Source organism: Delphinapterus leucas, chromosome 8 (genome assembly GCF_059928025.1).
Source record: "Delphinapterus leucas isolate spDelLeu-1000000601 "Yukka" chromosome 8, BTC_Dleu_Yukka2, whole genome shotgun sequence".
NCBI lineage: Eukaryota > Metazoa > Chordata > Mammalia > Artiodactyla > Monodontidae > Delphinapterus > Delphinapterus leucas.
Window position 1 is genome coordinate 23,747,894 of NC_143136.1, and position 22,107 is coordinate 23,770,000.

General features: G+C 36.0%; 1 protein-coding gene across 1 annotated transcript in view; it reads right to left on the reverse strand.

The window, feature by feature from the left end:
* SPAG16 (sperm associated antigen 16) overlaps nt 1-22,107 on the reverse strand; it is a 207,950-nt gene that overhangs the window by 49,728 nt on the left and 136,115 nt on the right. Inside the window, exon 10 of the mRNA XM_022567608.3 lies at nt 13,946-14,073. Within this exon, the coding sequence (XP_022423316.2) occupies nt 13,946-14,073 (128 nt within the window). The remainder of the gene's footprint in view (nt 1-13,945; nt 14,074-22,107) is intronic.

The following is a 22,107-nucleotide window of genomic DNA, read 5'->3' on the forward strand; positions in this document are numbered from 1 at the left end:
GAAAGTCAACTGCATGGAGGGCAGCATTACAAGTGAATACCATGGGCGCATTTCCTCAGCAGCCATGCACTCCTCAATAAACCACAATGTGAGAAATAATCTCTTGGTTTCTTTTGGACTGCTTATACTGAATTTACTATGGACCATCTAATTTCCCTATCAGCCTCCTTAAAATCCTCATATTATTGAACTCTTTGCAAAAGATCGGCCACTCCATCTTTTCAAATCTCTCTTCTATCTTGGGTTTTGCAATACCATTCTGCCCTGGCTCTCTATCATACTCACAGTCAACCTGCCTGGCTTCATTCACTACTTCTACCTTCCTTTATAGAATCCTGATTTTGGTCCAGGTATTGAACTCTCCTCCATATAGCAATATGCTTTGTGACCAAAGCTATAAGGGAAAACTCAACAGTCCATGGTTGGAAGAGAGGATTTCTTTTTCTTTCCTATTGTGTATACATTTGCTGCTGCAATCATTTCATAAACATTAAGGGGATCAGCCTAATTATAAAACAGAAAGATGATGTGACAGAGATTCTATGTGCTTACTAACCTCAGCATATGTTGCCCAGTCTCCACTGCAGCTAATTCAATACCATATGACTAAGTTCTGGAGATGTGTAATACTCCCAGGGCTGGCCATGAAACCCTCACAGGGATATTTCACTCTTTTTTAACTCTTCTCAGAACCTCAAAGGTCATGTGTTAAAGATGGCTGAGTTACAAAAGTAAATCCTAACTCGCTGAGATTTCCTGAGTCAACGTTTGGAAAAAAGATGCCCAGGAAAGCTATCCAAATAGGAAAATCTCCATTGTCCAGGTTTTAATGAGAAAAAAAATTTTATTGTATAAGTCCATGAAGATCAAAATTGCCTAAGGACATGTATAAGAATGGATTGGAGGCAGAGTTATAAAAGAGATATCTGGAGAGCTAGCTTGGAGGTCCCTTTCTCAAAGTACTACATCCAGAGTAGAGAATGACTCAGCCACATTTACCATACTACATGTTTGGAGTAGAATCAGTACATTTATATACCAGCTTATCCAAAAGTTTAGTTTTTTTTTTGTTTAAATTACGCTCTACCCCCTTTATATGCATTTCTGCCTATTATTGACTTTTCGATGCCATTGAAAATTTGTTTCATCATTGCAATAACAGATTTTTTTCTTTTTTTGCCACACCATGCAGCTTGTGGGACCTTAGTTCCCCAACCAGGGATTGAACCCAGGCCCACAGCAGTGAAAGCTCAGGGTCCTAACCACTGGACCATCAGGGAATTCCCGCAATAACAGAGTTTAACTCTGATTTTTATATATTAAAAGCCATTTTAGCTAATCAAGCTAAAATATAATCTGTACTTCTCTGTAACAAAAATGTAATAGTATTTTATTTCATTTTTCTCCTAAACGTGAAAGGAAAATTACACATCTATAATGTTTTATTGGGCTTCACAAATAAAACAAAACTTAGAATCAAAGTATTGTGAGTACAAATATTTTAATAAAAAATAAAAGTTTGGAAAAAGTATACTATATTTTTATATTTATAGATTAGTTCCTCTATTTTATATAGCCCTAATCTATTACTTTATGTCTATCAAAGATGAGACTAGAATGAACATGAGACCCTAAAGGAAACACAACATTGTACTTTTGAAAGGTAAGAAGTATCTCCAGAATAATTTAAGCTTGATGGTAGAAAAATTTTAATTTAAAATACAGTACTAGGAAAGTATTACTATGTCAAGGATAAGAAATCCCAGGGAAAAATGAATCATGATATAAAGGCCCTTTCTAAGCAGCAACAATCCATTTCGATGTGCTTTGGGTTTAAAGAAAAATTTTAAAATAAAAGAAATAATAATTATACAGTAGAAGAACCTTACATTTGTTTCCTTGAATCAAATTTTGCTTTTAGAACTAGTTTACTTCAAAACACTACAACCAAAAATGCAGGATTATAGTTTAAGAAGACACTAAGTGATTTATTTAAATATATTTATTTTCTGAATCTGGAAACAATGGTATTTTCTCTGAAATTGGCCTTCAAATCATGTTAGCTTTTGATTGATATTTCAAAAGTAGTGGCATTTGAAATTCATTCCTGCTCGAAAATCCAGGTCCCTACCTGAGCTGTCCATCCTGGTTTAGTTGACATAAAAAGCTAATAACATCATATGAAATTGTTCTCTCCAGTCAGTCTGAAAATAAGTCAATGTGTAAATATCTGAATACCAAATAAGATATCTTTGCATGAAAGAGACAAATTATTAAAAATAAGTTGAGCTTTGAGGTTTAAACTATGAAGAAAAGAAACACAGTGCTATGAAGGGAATAATGTGGATTATTCCCTAGTAGATCAGAGAAGTTCTTTCTGTATGAAACATACCTGAGAATTATGTATGGATTAACTGAGCTCATTGTATTCAATTTTTCATTTCCAATTCACTAATTAACTAAGGCCAATTTCGTTTTGCCACTATCTCCATGAAAAAGTGACCCTGTAATATTTCAGGTGACTTGTAATATTGCAGGTATATTTTTAGACCAAATCAACTTGACCTCGCAGTGGCATTCAGGATTGTTGACCGTGTCTCCCATTTAGTTTTCCATGACATATTGCTTTCTGAATTCAGTGGTCCTATCTGCCTATCCTTTTACTTTCTTCTTTCACATCCTTTTGACTTACTCACTAAATGAGTAATTCAAGCTCCATTTTAAGGTCTTCTACTCTTTTCCCTCTTTCCCTCAAACATTTCCTCCATCCTGATTACTTACTGTCATATATATATGAAGATGAATCACATCTTTAATCTTCAGTCTATTCTCACCTCTGAACTCCAGATCCATATTAGTTTGATGTCTCACAGGCACATACAACTCACAGGCTCACAGGTATCACATTGACCACCTCCACCCAAACTTTGTCCTCTGTGCAATGCACCACCAACAACCCATTTTGACGTTTTACAGAGGACAATATAACAAAGAGCATGTACCATTTCTAAGAATAAGGGTATAGTTATATCATCAACATCTAAAATATGCTTGTTATTCTATCCATTATACACTCAAATTCCACTGAACATCTTTTAAGTTATAACCAAATAGAAAACTATAAACCATTAAAGGGCTATATATACTAAAACTGCTCATCTCTTTTTCTTCTCTGTTTTTGACCTTAATTCTTATAATTGCACTAAAGATTTCAGGCAAAGGTTTAATAAGTCATAGTGAATTCCTTGGAGATATTTATGAACCATGTTTATGATGTGGTAAATATTTTGGTCTCCTCCACCTAGAAATATTTATAGAAAATATCAACAGTCAGTCAAAGGCTGTGGGAATTCTAATTATTACTTTCATTTATCATTTAAATTACTGGAGAAAAGCACACAATGTGATGGATACTGTTTCTATTTAGTAAGCTTAAAGTGTAAATCGTTTATTTTTCCTGAAGATCTTGCTCCAGTCAAATGAGTAATCTACTTCTCTATCTAAAACTGTCATTTCTTACAATGCGTTACTGTTACTTTTTTAAAAAAATGAAGGAGTAAAGAATGATCAGATCTGAAAAAAGACTTAGTTCTAGAATCACAGAGGTTAGAGCCTAAGCAGATGGCAACAGAGATTCAGGTGGCACAGCAAGTCATATTAACCACAAATTACCAGTTTTCAGTCAAACAGCATCAGAATTCAAAGGTGAAGCTCAATAGGTGTACAATACTTACAGGTCCAGGTTAGTAATTGAAGAATGGCTTAACTCTATTTTTGTATGTAAAAGGGGCCCTGTCTCAGATAACTACATTGGTGAGAGGAGGCCCGGTCAGAGGAAGAGGATAGAGACAGCAGATGGGCAGAACATCTACTGAGTATATATCATGTTCCAGGAATAATGCCATGTACTATTATGTAGACCATTTCATTGAATCCTTACAGCCTGGGAAGTGTTTTCTTTTTCTTGATCTGTCCAGGTCATAGACCAATGTCCTGAGTACATTTGACAAGTGTTGCCAAATAAATGGCTGCATGCATGATTACCTGTGGCAATTTTCTTTTTACTACACAATGCTAAATATTACAAGAGGACCTTCAAAACTAGCAACAGAGAAAACACCCAGAGACACTAGTTGGAACCCATGGGGATATACTACAACTTAGGGAACAAGGGACTGGTTAGCACTGATTACCATGAAACCTAGCAGAGATGGGAAACTGCATCATGTAGTTGAGACTTGTTCAGCATCCATTCCTTTTAACAACAACCAGACTTTTTATTTTTTTTGGAGCCGCCCACCCTTTATTATCAGCTATGTGGATTGATACCATCCCCATCTTAAGTACTGATTTTTTTATACCAGGATAGTGGCCATTCTCCTCGTCACAATATTCAACCATGGGACGGCACTTAATCCAACCAGTCAATGAGACACAGGGTAGTACTTGCCTAAACTTGCAGGAAAGAGAACTCCCATTCTCTTTCTTTAAGAGCTATGGAAGGAGACCCTTCCCTAGATGGCGTTGTGAAAGAATATGAAGTCTAGAACCACTTCAGCCATTTTGCTCCACTGAAAGGAGAACCTGGAGTCTGAAGATAATGCTAATACAAAAGGCAGAATAAACAAAAAACAGTGAAATCAGGTACTTATGATATTTTTAAACACCGAATTAAGCTTGACCTGAAGCCACTCCTACTTCTGATCTTCTCAGTTTATTGATCCAATAACTCCCTTTCATCTTTTAACCAACTTATGTTGTATTTTTCAGTCACTTTCAACATAAAGTATCCCAACTTATACTGGTGGCAGATGGGATCTCAGCATGGCTCAGCTGATAAGTAGTCTCCAAAATGGCCATCAGGAGAGTTATTTAATGAGTCCCAGTGCAGAAAATGACAGGGTGACATCAAGTGATACCTACGTTATAAGTGGATAATATAATTTTAAAAGTTGGCTATATGCATAGCACAGGGAGATCAGCTCGGCACTTTGTGTCCACCTAGAGGGGTGGGATAGGGAGGGTGGGAGGGAGATGCAAGAGGGAGAAGATATGGGGATATATGTATATGTATAGCTGATTCACTTTGCTATAAAGCAGAAACTAACACACCATTGTAAAGCAATTATACTCCAGTAAAGACGTTAAAAAAATAATAAAAATAATAAAAATATGAAAGTTGGCTCTAGAAGTATGACTGCACACAAAATATTCACTCAATCCATGCATCCATTCCTTCAATACACACCAGGCACCTCCTGTATGTCAGGGGCTGTTCATGATCGACACAGTCTGTTTTCTCAAGAGTTCTTGCTGAGGGTTTGGGAGACATAAACATATAAATATATCATCTTTGGGATTTAATAGGACCTGTTCTATATGCCCCTTTATTATATTATGCATCTAGTACCAAGAAGGCAGAAAGGAGGTTTGATTTATAGGTGAGGGTTTCTTTAGGTTTCTTGATATTTACAAATAGAAAAAGGTGGGAAATACATTCCAGTCAAAGAAACATGCTAAGACATGAACATCTGAAAAGACTTCACTGAGTCTAGAGCATAGTGGTATAGAGGCTAGCGGTACAGTAAGAGATAGAAACATAGGCTGGAGCTAGATTGGGAAGAGCCAAGTGTGTCTTGAGGGCTTAAAATATAATTAAAAATTTTAAAGCAGAAATAAGATATCAGATCACTTTAGAAAGATTACTATAATGGCAGTAAAGAGGATAAATTAAAGTTGAAGGAACAACTGGAGGTAGAGAGACCAGTAGGAGGCTGTTGGGGGAGCCTAAGTGACAGTTGATGGACTGTGAGAAATGAATAGTGCACAACTCATTTTGGATACAGAATACACAGACTTAAGTGACTGATTAAATGTGATAGTAAGTGGTCAGGAAGACCTAAGATTCACAGATCATCTTAGGTAACTATATGGATGATAATGAATGACACAAACCAAAATGGGAGAAAGAAGAAGGTGAAGGTGAAGGTGGAGGGGAGGGGATGGTAGAAGAGGGAATTGGCTTTGAGAACTACTAAGTTTGATGTGCTCACAAGACACGCAAGTTGAAGTGTCCTATTTTATGAGGTACTCTGAGTTACTAGCGATTGCCTTGGGATGATGTCAGTAATTTTAAATTAAGGTTGGATTCAAAGTACAAATATTATTCCATATGTTGGATGTATACGTCTAATAAAAAGTTTTATTATTTCCCTTAGATTATAAAACACTATTGATAGTGGCCACATAAAAAATTGCCAAAATTAGTTTAAGATTTAAACCTACTGGCACGAGCACTGATATTTACAGCTCATTCACCATATAACTATGAACAGCAAGAAAAACATAAATTATGGGATACCATTTCATGTGCATCGATTTAGTACGGATTAAAGACAAGGTCTTGGCAAGTTTAGGTGAGACACCCCAAGGAATGACAAAAATTGCTGAAACCACTGATTACTTGTACTTCATCAAATCTTGTCATCTCTTTTAAACTGAATTATTAGTATATGTGTGAATATGATATAGTTTGAAACACTAAATAAATTGTTAAAAAGAAAAAGAAATATATTGATACTTGTCCTAAACCATCTTGCCTGACATTCTGTATTACAAAGATTAACCTTTGCTTTTAACTTCCGTTTCCTTTTCTATTACACAGTAGATAATAGGAAATACTAGTAAGCAGCTAAGCAAGAAAGAGTGAGAGATTCCATATTTATTGGAAAATTATTATTGCATTATCATTCCATGAAATTTGACTTTCCTCATCATAATAATATACTCCAGAAAAAGTTTTATGTAAAAACTGAAGGACTAGTTGTTTGTTTGTTTTTTTTCCAAAAAGTGAAGCTATGTCCTAAGGGAGACTAGCATAATTTCATTTTTACCAACCTTAGTTAATAAGTGGGATTTTTATGCATTGTTGGTGCTACATATAATTGCTATATATAATTATAATATGTCCAACAATACCTTCTTGTAGGTCACTGTGGTTATTATTATGGATCTGGATAATTAAAACAGAATGAAAAACTGTTATAGCCCCAGAAGGGTAACTGTCGGTATCTCTGTGAGTCTATGCAGCACTGGAACTGAAAATGCTTTGTGCATCATCTGTGACCAATGAAAAGACCTTTCCATAATTTTAGCTGTAAGTTGATCCACAAAACAAATCAGGGCACCTTCTGGAAGATGACAGCTGCTCAACAAATCCAAAGTGCCTAAACAAACTTAGTTTAAAGCTGAAGACAGATACGTGCAAAGGCACTAAAGACAATCTGAAATAAATTGAAAATCTAATCTCCTAATTAAATGATGTATTTATTTATGGAACACACCTAAAAAGATAAATGGGTCATAAAAATATATGTTTACATTTACTGTAAATTCATGTACCTTTTCCTTCTTAAAAGTTTAGGCCATAAATATTATCATTATTTAATGGAAGCTAACTGAATACCTTAGTACTTCGGCAGTAAATTATAAAACCAGCACAATATATCTTCATATTATAGAAAATGTTTTAAAGTATTCTGTCCACTACTTGTAAGAAATGATTACAAATATTTTTATTTGAATATAATTATTATCCTTCTAAGGAGAATTTTTTGATGCTTCAAGAAACTATAAGTTATTTTCCTTTGATAATTCAAAGTTTAAATATACACTTTGCTCTAATATATTGCTTGTCTGTTTGGGGATAAAAACAGCATAAAAATTACACTATGACTTAAGCTTATTATAAATATACATTGTAAAATGCCAGTTATATGTATAGTTATAAAAAGGATTTAATATTTAATTTGGAAACTCACATTTTAGAATATAATCGTGGTTTTTATAAACATATATAATTTATAGCCAGAACAAGATGAGAAATATTGACCCATGCTAAAAAATTACATTTCTATAACACCCATTTTTTTTGCTTTAAAAGGTACTTAGTCACTTTTTCCATTTCTGGTGACTGCTTCCATGGAAGTGCATGGAATAGTACTGACATGAACCTAACTACTTGCCAGGGAGCACACATAGCTATGAACTGTGTTCACAGGAGAATCTAAGGGTCCCATCCACATCTAAGTCCACTTGGAAGTTTACTAGGCCTCCCAAACTTAACATGCCAAACCCCACATTCCAAACCTGGCTCTCCCTTAGCCTTGAAATTAACGGCCACTCTGTCTTCACTGGCTCTGACCATAAACCTTGAAGTCAACCCTAATTGCCCTCTCTCTCACCCGACATCCTGCCAACCCAAAAATCCTGCTCACTCTCTCATCAAAAAAATTCTTACCACTTAGCCTCTATAACACTATCATCCGAGGCCAGGAAATCTTTACAGTTCTCTTGAATTATTGAAATAGCTCCTAACTAGTCTGCCAGCTTCTACCCTTAACCCCCATTGACAGTCTAATTTCCATACAGTAGTCAGAGCATCTAGCTGTTATATAAGCCAAATTGCATAATTCTTCTCAAAATCCTCTAATAACTTTCCAACATTCTCAGAATAAAATTCACAATCCTCTTTACTATGATCTGTAAGGCCCTAAGTCACACTCTCTCTGGTCCCCAAATACCTAACTTAGTTTTCTCCTCCTCTTCTGCAAGCTCACTTACTCTGTTTATACTGGACTCCTTGTTGGAACATTTTGGACATGTTCCCACCTCAAGAGCTTTGCATTCGTTGTTCTCTCACCTCTAACCGTCTTCCTTATTCTCTGCATGTATCACTTCCTCACCCACTTCAGGTTTTCATTATGCATTACCTTCTCAGAACAGCCCTGGCCTCTGTGTTTAACCTCAAGCTACCCTCTATTCCATTTCCCTCTGTCTGCTTTGTGTTTCTCTATAGTACTACGGTCATCAAACATACTATAGCATATACGTGTTCACTACTGGTTTATTACTTATTCCCTGTAACATATGTAAGCTTCCTGGGAACAGATTTCTATGTATTTAATTAATTGTCCAGAATAGTGTCTGATAAATGCTCAATACATTTTTGTAGAATGAATGTGAAAGTACCTTCAGTCTGTTTTTTTTAAAATTCCACTCATCTTATAGAGCCTAACTCATCCATTTTCACAAAAATATAGTGCATTAGTCAGGGCAATTAAAGCAGTACCTCACACAAAGCATGATGAAAGTTGGAGAACTCTCCAAGCACACATGACTCAGAGATCCACGTGCCTTCTAGCACACAGTTTGTCACTTTCAAAGTCCTCTGATTCCAGCTATGAGGATGAAGTCAGAGACAGCAGAGAATCCCAATGGGAGTCTTAAGGGTTAACACACTTCAGAAGAATGGGAGATAAGATCTTCCAGTGGGCCCAGGGAGGAGGAAACTGAATTGGTGAGAATCTAGCTAGTCTCTAGCCACCCATAAACTAGAAAAATACTAAGATTTCATGTACTTTTTCATTTTTATAAAGTACTTTAAAATTTATGCTGCATGCCTACTAAAAACCATGGTGGAAATTAAGTAGGATGATAGGACTGACAGTGACTGGAGGAATGAGGAGTAAAACATTAGTCACATATTTCAGGAACTGCCTCTCCAAGGAGGTGATATTTGAACTGAGATTTTAGAGATAAGAATGAGCCAGGTGTGCACAAACTGGAGGAGTAACAACACAAGTAGAGGGAAGAGCTAGTGTAAAGACCTGGGGGCAGAGAGAAGTGAGGCATGTTTGCAGAATAGTGAGAAGACGGGGTAGCTGAGAGTCCTGGGCAAGGAAGCAGGGGAGAGCATGTGGTCAACACAATGGGAGGAGGGCAGGAGTCCCAACTTGCAGAGCCTTGTAGGCCTCAGTAAGAAGTTTGGATCTTACTTTAAAACAAGGGGAAGACATTATTGTACCAAAAGCAGCGAATCTTATCTGATTTACATTTTTAAAAGATCAGTTTGGCTATTGTGAAGTAAGTGAATTACTGTAGGGTAAGGTGGGGTGAATTAGTAGGCTTTTGCAATAGCAAGAGAGATGGCCATGGTAATATAGATAGATAGAGAGAAGTGGGAAAATGTAAATATGTTCTGGAGGAAAAGCCTATCAGACTTACTCTTAGATTTAATGGTGGGAATTGCAGGGTGAGAGAATGAGTAGTTACAACTACTCCTAGGCTTTTACCTTTAGTAAATTCATACAAGTTTACGTTTTGCTTTTGCAAAAATGGGGAAGATCAGGAGACCCATTTTTCTGAGGGAAAACAAGAGTTCTTCCTGAGCATGATAATTCGGAGAAGCCTATTCGATATTCAAACTCAAGAGAGATGGCAATGGTAGAGATATTCCCAAGGTGATTACCTATCACTATATGGAGAGTGTTTAAAGTCTGAGCTTGGAAGAGGCCACCTGAGAAGGTGCAGACAGTGAAAAAATGAAGCTCTGAGGCTGAGCCTGGGGCAATCTATCAACTGGAAGTCTAGCAGAAGCAAAGCAGCCTGCTGAGAAGGCACTGAGTAGGACAGCCTGGGACTCAGCAGGAAGACCAGGACCATGCAAATAATGGGAGTCAGGAGAGTAAACGCAGAGGTGGTGGTTGTATTGACTGCAGCTGAGAGGAGAGGAAAATGAGAATGGAGAAGTGGCCACTGGCGGTGGACACCGAAGCAGGGAATGACTGACAAGAGTTACTTCCAGAGCAGAGGAAAGGAAGGGAGCTCCACTGGAGGGGAGAATGGAAGCGCAAGTGGAAGCTGTTAGCTCAGTCAGCAGTACTGTCAACTTTTTTACTGAAAGTGAGCAGAGCAGCTTCTGGGAAAACAGCATAGGTTTGGTGGGGGGTTGTAGGTTCAAGAAAAAGTCTTTTTTTTAAACTAATAGGAGATACTGGAGTATATTTTCTAGGCTGATGGGAACCATCCTGTGAAAGTAGGAGAAAGACATCTATCTCAGAACTTAAAAACTCTGTTAACTAATCTGATTTAAAATCCTTCTGGTTCTTCAACGTATGAAACTGCACTCTATAAAATGCAAATTAGTAAGACATTAAAATTCTTTTAATTATCTGGAATTTAATATGCATTTATTTTATTATGACCTTGTTGGAAAAACATACTAAAATACATTTTAGTAAATCTGTGTTTTCCAGAGAAAGAACGCACAATTAAATTCTGCACTTAAACATAATCTAATTAATTATTTTAATATTTAAGTTTAAAGCAATTATCCTACGTCAAGCTTGTCAGGGGAAAAATGTATCTTGGCCAAACTCATAGGTTATATAGTTGTACGTTACTGACATACCTGTATGCTTGATTGTAAAAATAGAAACTATTTCCTTGGGCTTTTTCTATAAAATACCTTGTGGTTCATTCACTGTTTTATGGTCTGCTTTTGAGTTAACCAGACCTGATACAAAATTTTTCTCTGTGTTTCTCAAGGTCTCTGAGCCTCATCTGTGTGCGTGTGTGTGTATGTAAGAGAGAGAGAAAAAAAGAAAAAAATATATATATATAGAGAGAGAGAGAGCTGGGGGAAAAACAGCTGAATCTTGGCATTGAAAGATGCTTTGTAAAACAGTTTATTGTTATTATTGATATTCTTTCATGATCATTGCCATTACTATCATTGTTATTTTGATGAAGTTAAGGAACCTATATACCATAGAGGAAGAACTTTATTTCCACTGATGATAATTGAAAAACAAAATAAATAAATAAATTCACAGTTACTTATAAAACAAAAAACATTTTTTATTCTTTAAAGAAACATAATTGAGTCAATAGACATTATACTATTAAAGACCTATAAAGTACCAAACCTCTGTGTGTGTATATGGGGTGGTGGGAGCAGGGTGATTCAGTTTTAAATTAAGAACAGAGAATATGAAATTATCTGAGAAACACTAGAAATTTACAGTTGAATTTTATATTATGGCTAGTTAAGGATTGGTGGTATAGAATGAGAGTACAGAGAAAGTAGTAGAATAAAATAGGTGGGAGAGAGAAAAACAAATCTGTGACCAAGAAGAAATGGTGGTATAACGAAGCAGAAACTGAGACAAATTGGGAAAGAAGAAACAGGCCAAAAAAAGGCCCAGGTAAATGAGTTGGCCCAAAGTCACAGCTTAATTTTCCTTTGAGGTATGTTACACTAGAAGATTAGTGATTAGTTTTCTACTCACAATTCTTTTTTTTGCTGTTTTTTTACTGCCTAACTCATAATGCTAGAATCTTCTCTCCTCATGGGCTAACTAGTGAAGATTATGACAGAGAAATTATTCCCTGGGTTGCAGTAGTAGTTATCAGGGCAGCTGTCTTTCCAAAGTCTGCAAATAAATTAATCTGGAATCCAGACTTTGTTTCTGACTAAGAGTCAAATGTTTCCCTCTTTCTCTTCTCCACATTTTCATTTAGTAAATGCTTTTCCCTTAACCTCCACTTAATCGTTGGTCAACATTTCCCATTCTCTCTGTAAAACACTCTGGCTGTGCTAGCAGTGCCCTGACTGCTCAGAGCTTCCAGACCATGCCCCAGCAGACCAGCACAAGCCACTCCCACCAGCTAAGGTCCACTATCACAAAGAGTCAGAGGAGTTTGTTACTAAACCTCATAAGCCAGTTGCATTTGCTACTATAATGTAATTAAAAACTAATCAAGGTGATGAAATATAAGTGTGATAAGAACTGCTATCAATGAAAATTAAATTAATGCCATGGAAATGTGAGGAGATCATCTTCTGAGCGTCTGAAGTTCTTGTTTCAGATTAAGAAAATCATAAAATTGAAATTGTTAGTGATACATTATTGGTATAGCTTATGCAAGAAATATGATGTAGAATTCCAATCAACAGTCACTTAAGGAAAGAAAAAGCCATGGCCTTACATCAAAAGACTGGCATGTGAATGCAAATGAACTGTTTTAAGTTGAAATAGAATACTTAAGGTATGGATGTATCATTATTATGGTTCCTTTTACTAACAGATCTTTTCAATTCATTAACCTACTGGTTTTGGTCACGGCAGAGTCTTGCTACATGAAAATAATCAAACAAATAGGTCTTAGAAAGTGAATATACATACAGTCATCAAGAGCAAGGTAAACTTTGCAAAATAAAACAAAACAAAACAAGAAAAACCTCACCACAGTTAAGTGTAGGTTATTAGAGTTGGTTAACATCCTCTTCTGAGACATTTTTCCTCATTAAGTATAAGATGAGCAATTACATAATGTTTGCTATACATCTTTGTACAAATTTCTTAAAAATCAATAATATAAACTTGGGATTATATGAACAAATACAAGAAAACAATATTACTTACCTAAACCATAATCAAAATGATGTATCCATGATTATTTACAAAAGCTGACCACTTAGTAAAATTTTAAAGTACCATAGAAATCTACTGTAGAATGTATATTTACTGATTCTCCACAGAAATATTTTTCTCAAACACTCTGAATAGGAGTAGTATAAATTTTATAAGATTTAAAATGTTTCCTATGAATGTAAATATGCAGATTCATAAAACTTATTAGCAAGTAATAAGTTTTGCTTTTAAACTGATGTGATTACGGTTCACAAAACTATGGTCCTCAAAACAAAACAAAATAATGTGTTAATGTGGAAAAAAACATACACTGATAAAATTTTAAGTAAAATAATCAAATGAAATGCATAGCTGCTGAGATCCTATTTTTAAAACAAATCCTACAAACCTCTCTAAAAACAATCTGTGCTTTATTTTAAGCCAGAACTGCAACCTCTACATTAAAAATGCACAGTAGTGCATTTAGGCTGTACTGCCACCAAGTGCCTAAACCAGTTAGTTTTGAGACTCTTGCAACAGCTTTAAGAGGATTCTTTCAGTGCTATAAGTAGCAATTTCAGAAACAGGCTAAGAGCAAAACACTTTGACCATAAACAGCTATAAGAGCATCAAAATTTAGACATGACAATAAAATCTCAAAGGTATTAATAAAACATCAAGAATCTTACCAGCTCACTGGAAGTTCGTGAAGTCTAAATATGTTATTCAGCTTGTAGTCAAATTTTGCTGGACAAATATTTTCTTTGCATAAACACAGGTTTGGATTTGGTTGCACATCAGAGGGAAACACTGAATCCTAGAGAAAAAAATATAGCAAGAGTTCTGTGTAAAATAGACAACTCATTGCAAACACTGATACAGTTTTATTTAATATTATATTGAATATAAATGCTACTATTATAATCCATCAGGATTTACCTTAAATCCCTTATTCCTGATTTTAGTTTTGAGAAAATATGTAAAAAACATAAAATTTTAAATAAGGCATATATCTACTTGCATAAACCTAAACTGCATACTACATGGTAAAAATTACTTGAAAAAAATCCCCTTATTGAATTACAATGAAGCACAATATAGCATTGTCTTATATTATTGGTCTATTGTCCTTTTGCAATGTTTCCATCCCCAACAGTAACATCAACAAAATCTGTGATTATTTTTATACTCCTTTTGTTCTCTCTAAGTGGGGAACTAAACACATTTTAATTGGATAACAAAATAACATTTATTAATTGATAATTACGGTTTTCTTTAAATCTGAGGACATAGGGCTAAATTAAAGGTACTTACTAAAGATAAAAAATTTCTGTCATAATCATTTTAAATCTCACATACATTAGAATCGACATCTTCCATGTGTTGCTCATTTCCCTCCCCACCCAGCAAACTCTAACGAGAGATAAAAGATCATTTTCAGCCCATGAGAAAGTGGTCTCTCCTCAGTGGAAAGAAGACATGCTATGAATAGCACTTAATTAACACTTAATGATGGATGGATTAATGGTTCAATTCTACACAAAAAGGAAGTAATCAATCCGCTTACTCTTAACACTTTAAAACTGCCTTTAAAAGAGGGAGACATACTATTCATTTGCACACTCATTCATTTATTCAAAAAATATTTATGAGTGCTACTTTATCCCAAACATTATTCTAGGCATAGGGAATCCACCAATGAGCAAAGCAGATAAAAAGATTTGCCCTGGGCTTCCCTGGTGGTGCAGTGGTTGAGAGTCCTCCTGCCGATGCAGGGGACGCAGGTTCGTGCCCCGGTCCGGGAAGATCCCACATGCCGCGGAGCGGCTGGGCCCGTGAGCCATGGCCACTGAGCCTGCGCGTCCGGAGCCTGTCCTCCGCAATGGGAGAGGCCACAACAGTGAGAGGCCCGCGTACCGCAAAAAAAAAGATTTGCCTTTGTGGAGGTTACATTGCAACAGATTCTTTATTATATCCTCAGAGTTGGAAAATGATAAAGCCAATTTTCATAAATGAAGTATTTTTCTGATCAAGAAAGTAATATACATCCTTATAGAAATTTTATGCATTTTATAATACTACAAAGAAAAAAATTAAAATTATTCTTACCACTCCAGTATAATTACTATTATCACTCTGGTTTAAGAATTTGTCTGCCTCTCTTTCTCAATTTTTACAAAACTGGAACCATGCTCTATTATCCACCCTCCATTTTTCATTTAACATTGTATTACTGCATTTTCACAGTATTTAGTCTATTTTGAAAGAATGATAAATGTCATATTTTACTTAACATCAGCTATATTTGTCTGCCTCATGATTATCGATGCTGTGAACAAGGTTTTCTGTCTATAAATATGCACTCTACTGATTATATCCTTAAAACACAATTTAGAAGTATAAATAAATAATAATCCAAATAAAATTAACATTTAACAGAAAACATGATACCTCTTCATGGATTGCTCTTTAGAATTGTTACATGAATTCACACCCCTGCCAGTTATATAGTGATATATACAATGTACCACATCTTTGCTATGGGCACATTCACACATGCACATATTTCTTTCTCTTACGAATATTTACTATTGAGTGTCTATTTCAGGGCAGGCACTGGTTTCAGCTGTTACAATATATCACTGACCAAAGTAGACCTTGTGGAACTTGCATTCTAGCATGAGGACGCCATAAACAATAAAATAATAAATATGTAATTACATGATAAAAAGTCTGAAAAAACTGTTGCTAATTCATATATAAAACTATTTCATTGGTGTTTTGCCAATGAATTGATTAAACTATTTTTGTATTTCTTTTTGTACTTCATTTTCTCTCAACTGTATATTTATGCCTTTTGCCCCTTTTCCTATCGTTGTGACGGTACCTCATTTTAATAATATTGCTTGGGCTGGAAATGGAGGTAGGATAAATTATTATGTTGGAAAACATAGCAAGGTGGAGCAGGATCCATTCTGAGTATAATTTTTTGACTACATGGAAATATCTAGAACCATGAACTTATTATCTACAGCAACTTGTATAACCACTGTTAAACCGATCATTATATAAAACTAATACAAGGCATTTAATAAACCTAATCAACTACAACCTGTTTGATATATAGGGAAATATAATAATAACTGAACAACTATTTTCAAAGAAGATTTACAAGAGAAGTAAAGGTCTAGTAACAGCAATCCTATCTAAATATAGATGCACTTGCAGAGGCAAAACGTTAAGACCCTTTATAACCCAGCCTGTATACTGAAACATTCCAGGAGACAATAGCCAATAAATTGGCAGGCACGATCAGAAAGGTAAATACAGGATACATAAGTAAGGACAGTGCATAGAGGAAGGAAAATAAATCTTAAAACTATTCTTCAAGCTACATAACCATTATCATTCCTTTGTACTGACAAGGTACAATTTGAGGGCAAAACTAAACTCTCAGTAAGGTGCTTTGACAGGTCAATGGTCTCAACTCTAAGGACATGTTGAAATTACCATGTAGCTTTTTAAACCATACCAATACCACCAAGCCCCACCCCAGACCAATTAAGTAATAATTTCTGAAAGAGAGGCTCTGACACTGGTATTTATTTTATTTTAAAGCTCCCCATGTGAAATAAATGTCAGGATTGAAAATCTTGGCTTTTCCTCACAATTCAGCTTTACTACATACTAGTATGTAAATTTAGTCAAGCTACTTAACAAACTTTCTAAGCTGTATTCTCCCACCTGTAAAATACAATCAAAATCATACTGAATTCATAGACTGCTATGAGGATTAAGTGAGATAATCTCTGTAGAGCAGTAATCATATGCTTGGCATCTAATAAATCCTTAATAAACATTAGCTATTTCTGTGTTTATTATTGCTGCAACTAGTGGCACATGTTAATTTCAACTGGTGAGTAAAAGGTGAGTAAATTCATTGAGCTATTTCATACTTTACTTACTTATTATAAAATACTCTATCTTAATCAAATTCCAGGATTAATTTCTCCTGGTATGCTGATTACAGCAGACTCTACTATGACCCGACCTGTCGGAATACAGTCTCATATCTGTTAACTGCTGGCTATCTCTCTTCGTCCCAGGATCAATAATAAAAGGAGTCCTTGCTTCACTGGCCAGCCAGTTGAGGTTAAATACAGCCTTGCTGCTTATATTCATAGGATGAAACACCAGATGGGTAACTTTCTCTCCATTTCAGTGATATATCAGTTAGGCATCCCCTGTACCTATCCTGATTGGGAAGCCAATTATCTATTTTGGCATCCTTCCACATTAGTCTCTTGGGTACCCAGGCTCCGTATCTATGCCATTTGACTTGTGTCTGCTTCTCTATCTTGTTTATTGTTTTCCATTGAGCTAACATTCATGGGAATTGCCCAGAACAACCTTGAATCTGAAGCTCAAAATTATTCACTCAGGCATTCACTTAACATTTGAGTGTTTCCTTTGTGTCAGGCATTAGTGTAGTTTACCAGACCACAAATATAAGTAGAATACACTCCTTCCATTGCAAGGACTCAGTCTCAAGAAGAAACAATATAAATGAAAAGAAAAGCTAGAGTAGAAATATGCAGAAGATATTTAGGTGAAGAAATAAGCAATAAAACTATTGGAACGAAGTAGATGAAATTATCATAAGTTGCATATATTGTGATTACACTGATAGATGACAGAGATAGATAGATAATGTGTATGAAGCCAAATGGAAAAAGGAATTATAAAGAGGCCACATTACTACAAATGTACTACAAATTATAAAAGTAGCAACCTTCATACATGCAATGAATGAACAGAAGATATAAAAGAAAAATATTTCATCAAATCTAGCAACAATAAAATATACAATACCTCACAGAACACTAATAAGAAATTTACTAAACCTACAGAAAGAAAAACACACTTTATTCAGAGATATAAAGCAAGGGCTGATTTAATATAGATAGTCCATGGACTCAGATAGAAAGTCTATTAATGAACTTCAGAAGTTTGATTTAAATATTTAATTCAATTCAAATAAAAACTTCAGTGTGAATTTTGAGGGGTCTTAGAAAATTATTCTAAAATTAATCTGGAATAACAAACCAGGCAAAATTGCATTGACATTTATAATATCTCCATTTTATAGCTGAGAAAACAAACTCATAGTAATTAATCCAAATACAAACAAAAAGTTTAAGTATAAATGACTCCAAATCAAACAATTTTTCAACTATTACAAAATGATTACTAAACAAGAATGGAATACTTCCTTAATCATTCAGTTATCAAATTGAATAAAGACATAATTTTTGATAATAATGCAAACTGTTGGACAAGATATGGAAAAAAAATATTGTCTCACCTGGAGTGAGTGTAAACTGATTTGACTTTTCAAAGAAATATCTATCGAAATAAAAATTGACTTGGTAATTCCACAGCTAGGAATTTGCCTTGTGGATATTCTCACAAAGTTTCACCAGATTACATACACAAGTTTTCTTTTCTGTTTATGTTTTTTATTTATTTGTTTTTGTGATTTGCTTTTGTTTTCTAATACACAGCATTTCTTACAATATAAGATATTAAAAGCAATCTAACTGTGCATCAGTACCTTGATTTACTTTAAAAATTATAGTACTACTCTGGTGTACTACCTTTAAATAGAATGAGGTACATGCAGTGCTGATATAACCCTAGCACACCAGTATGGCCCTGTCAGTTGTTAAAATACTGAAAGATATTCATACTACTTGGAAAACAGCTGATACCCTGAGCACATACTCCATATTCCTCTCACCCCCACATTCTAGCTCCTTCTATGGGTACAACCCCTGCCCCTGACTTATTCATTTTATTGCCTAATTAAGGTAATTTCTGGCACACCTGGGGCTCCAGGACCATTCTCCCACCCTACATCCAGCATCCATTCTGATTGGTCAGTGCTTATGCTCTAATGGTTGTCAAATATTTTGAATATCACTCTAAATTTATATATACTTATACAAAATTAACTCTATATTATTAACTTAAAACATTTACAGAATAGCATATAAGGAAAATCATTCCATTTTTATAAAATAAAAAAGGTTCTACATAGGTAAGTGCTAATGTATCTTTGAAACATTTTTAGAGAGAGACAGAGAGAGCAAGAATCTTAACAGTGGTCACCGGGAGGAGATCAAGATGGCAGAGCAGGAGGATGTGGAGCTCACCAACCACCATGAACACATCAAAAATTCATCAACATGTGGAGCGATTCTCATTGAAAACAAACTGGAGACTGGCAGAAAGACTCTTACACAAACAACACTGTAAGAAAGATCCAGACGTAGTCAGGTAGGAAGGTAAGGGAAGTGATCAGATCGGTACCTGAGCCCCTAGGAGGGGACACAGAAGAGGAGCGAGATTACACAGGCTTGGCAACCCTTCCTGGGGGGTGGGCAGTTGAAACCCTGTATTGGGTGTCCCAGCCCTGGGGTATGACGCCAAGAGGACAAGTCCCCTTAGCTGGTTTGAAAACCAGTGAGACTGACAGTGGGACTGTAAGAAACTGAGACTCTGCTTGTGAAAAGTGCACACATGCTTGCTTACTCCCAAAACAAGGCAGAGGAAGCAGACTGAAACTGCCCCAGGACTTGGGCCAGTTTCCCACAACCTCCCCAGCAGGATCCTCAGCTTCAGCTGAGAACTGGCTCCCGTCCCTCTTGCTCCATGGTGCAGTTACACACTAGGTTGAAGGCTGCCACAGGCAAGGAGAGTGCACAGATGTGGGGGACGGAGCCAGCTCAGACCTGACAGAGCATCCAAATGGAGTGAGGGCAAACATTACTGCTGTTCATAAGGATAGGAGATGAGGAGTGGTCTGGAGCTCTGACTGGTACCAGGACCACCCTACCACATGCCCCAGCCCATGCCAAGCACCTGCTCTGGCCCCTCTTGCTCTATAATGCAGTTCCCCACTAGGGCAGAGGCTGCCACTTCTAAGGAAGGTATGGAGTTGTGGGGGAAGGAGTTGACTCAGACCTGACACAGCATCTGAAAGGGGCAAAAGAAGCCATTACTGGCATTCGTGAGGGACAGCAGATCAGGAGTGTTCTGGAGCTCTGACTGGTGCTGGGACCACCCCAGCCTGCACGTCAGCCCATGCCAAGCTCCTGCTCCAGCCCCTCTTGTCCCAGCAATGCTCCTCTCTGGACTGAACATGTCAATGCTTGGGGCAGAAAGCACACACTTCGAGGGAACAGAACCAGATCAGACATGAACACCAGGGCTTCTGCTCCAGCAACATGGGATTCAACCCACCCCCGATATGGTGGTGTTGGCTATGGAGCAGAAAAGAAGCCCCAGCTAACATCTGGCTCTGGTCCTAGCTCTTCCATCTCCAGTCCTACCTACTATCGATGTGATGGCTGCTAGCACACACTGACTGATGACATGACTTCTGCTCACTTCAGATTCAGCTCTGCCACCAAAGCCATTGGACACATGCAGACAATATAGGGATATTCCCACAGAAGGACAGGAATATGTAACTAACTGTTTGAACTAATTTCATAAAGATGGAGAAATTAAGCAAAATGAGAAAACAGAGAAATTTTTTTTCAAAAGAAAGAACAACAAAAACCTGAAAAAACAATTAATGAAACAGACATAAACAATTTACCAGAGTAAAAAGTTCAAAGGATTAGTAATAAGAATGCTAAATGAACTAGAGAAAAGAATAGATGAACATGGTGAGGACTTTAATAAGAAACTAGTCAGAACTGAAAAATACAATAACTGAAATGAAAAACACACTAGAAAGAATTTAAAGTAGACTAGGTGATAGAGAAGAACACGTAAGTGATCTGGAAGATAGGATAATGAAAATCACCCAATGAAAACAGCAAAAAGAAAAATTTTAAAAATGAGAACAGTTTAAGGAACTTTTATGACAATATCAAGCAGACCAACATTCACATTATAGGGGTCCCTGGAGAAGAGAGCGAGAAAAGGGTCAAAAATGTATTTGATGAAATTATGGATGAAAATTTCCCAAATCTGATGAAGGAAACAGTATCAAGGTACAAGAAGCACAGAGAGTCCCCAAAAAAGATGATTCCAAAAGGAAGCACAGCAAGACATATTATAATTAAAATGGCAAAAGTTAAACATAAAGAGACAATCCTAAAGGCATTATGAGAAAAACAAAGAGTCACGTATAAGGGAACCCCCACATGGCTATCAGTTGATTTTTCTGGAGAAAGTTTGCAGGCCAAAAGAGAAGGGCATGATATATTTACGTGCTGAAAGAGAAAAACCGACAAACTATGATACTCCACCAGGCAAGATTATCATTTAAAATGGAAGTAGAGGAAAAAACTTCTCAGACAGACAAAAACTAAGAGAGTTAATGAATACCAAACTGACCTTAAAAGAAATGTTAAAGGGTCTTAACAGTGAAGGGGAAAACATGAAGATGTAAAATAGGACATCAAAAACAGAAAATGTTGGGGAGGGGAGTAAAACAATGTAGAACTTTTAGAATGTATTTGAAGTAAATGACTACCAGTTTAAAACAAGTAGATATAGGTCAACATACATGAACCCCATAGTAACCACAAATCAAAAACCTACAACGGATATACAAAGCTAGAGAGAAAGGAACACAAGCATACAAATAAGGAAGATCATAAAATCATAAGGGAAGAAATTAAAAAAGAACAGAGAAGAACCACAGAAACAACCAGAAAACAAGTAACAAAATTGGAATAAGTACTTATCCATCAATGTTCACTTTAAATGTCAATAGACTAAATGCTCTAATCAAAAACATGCCATGTCGTGGCTGATTAGATAAAAAAAAGAA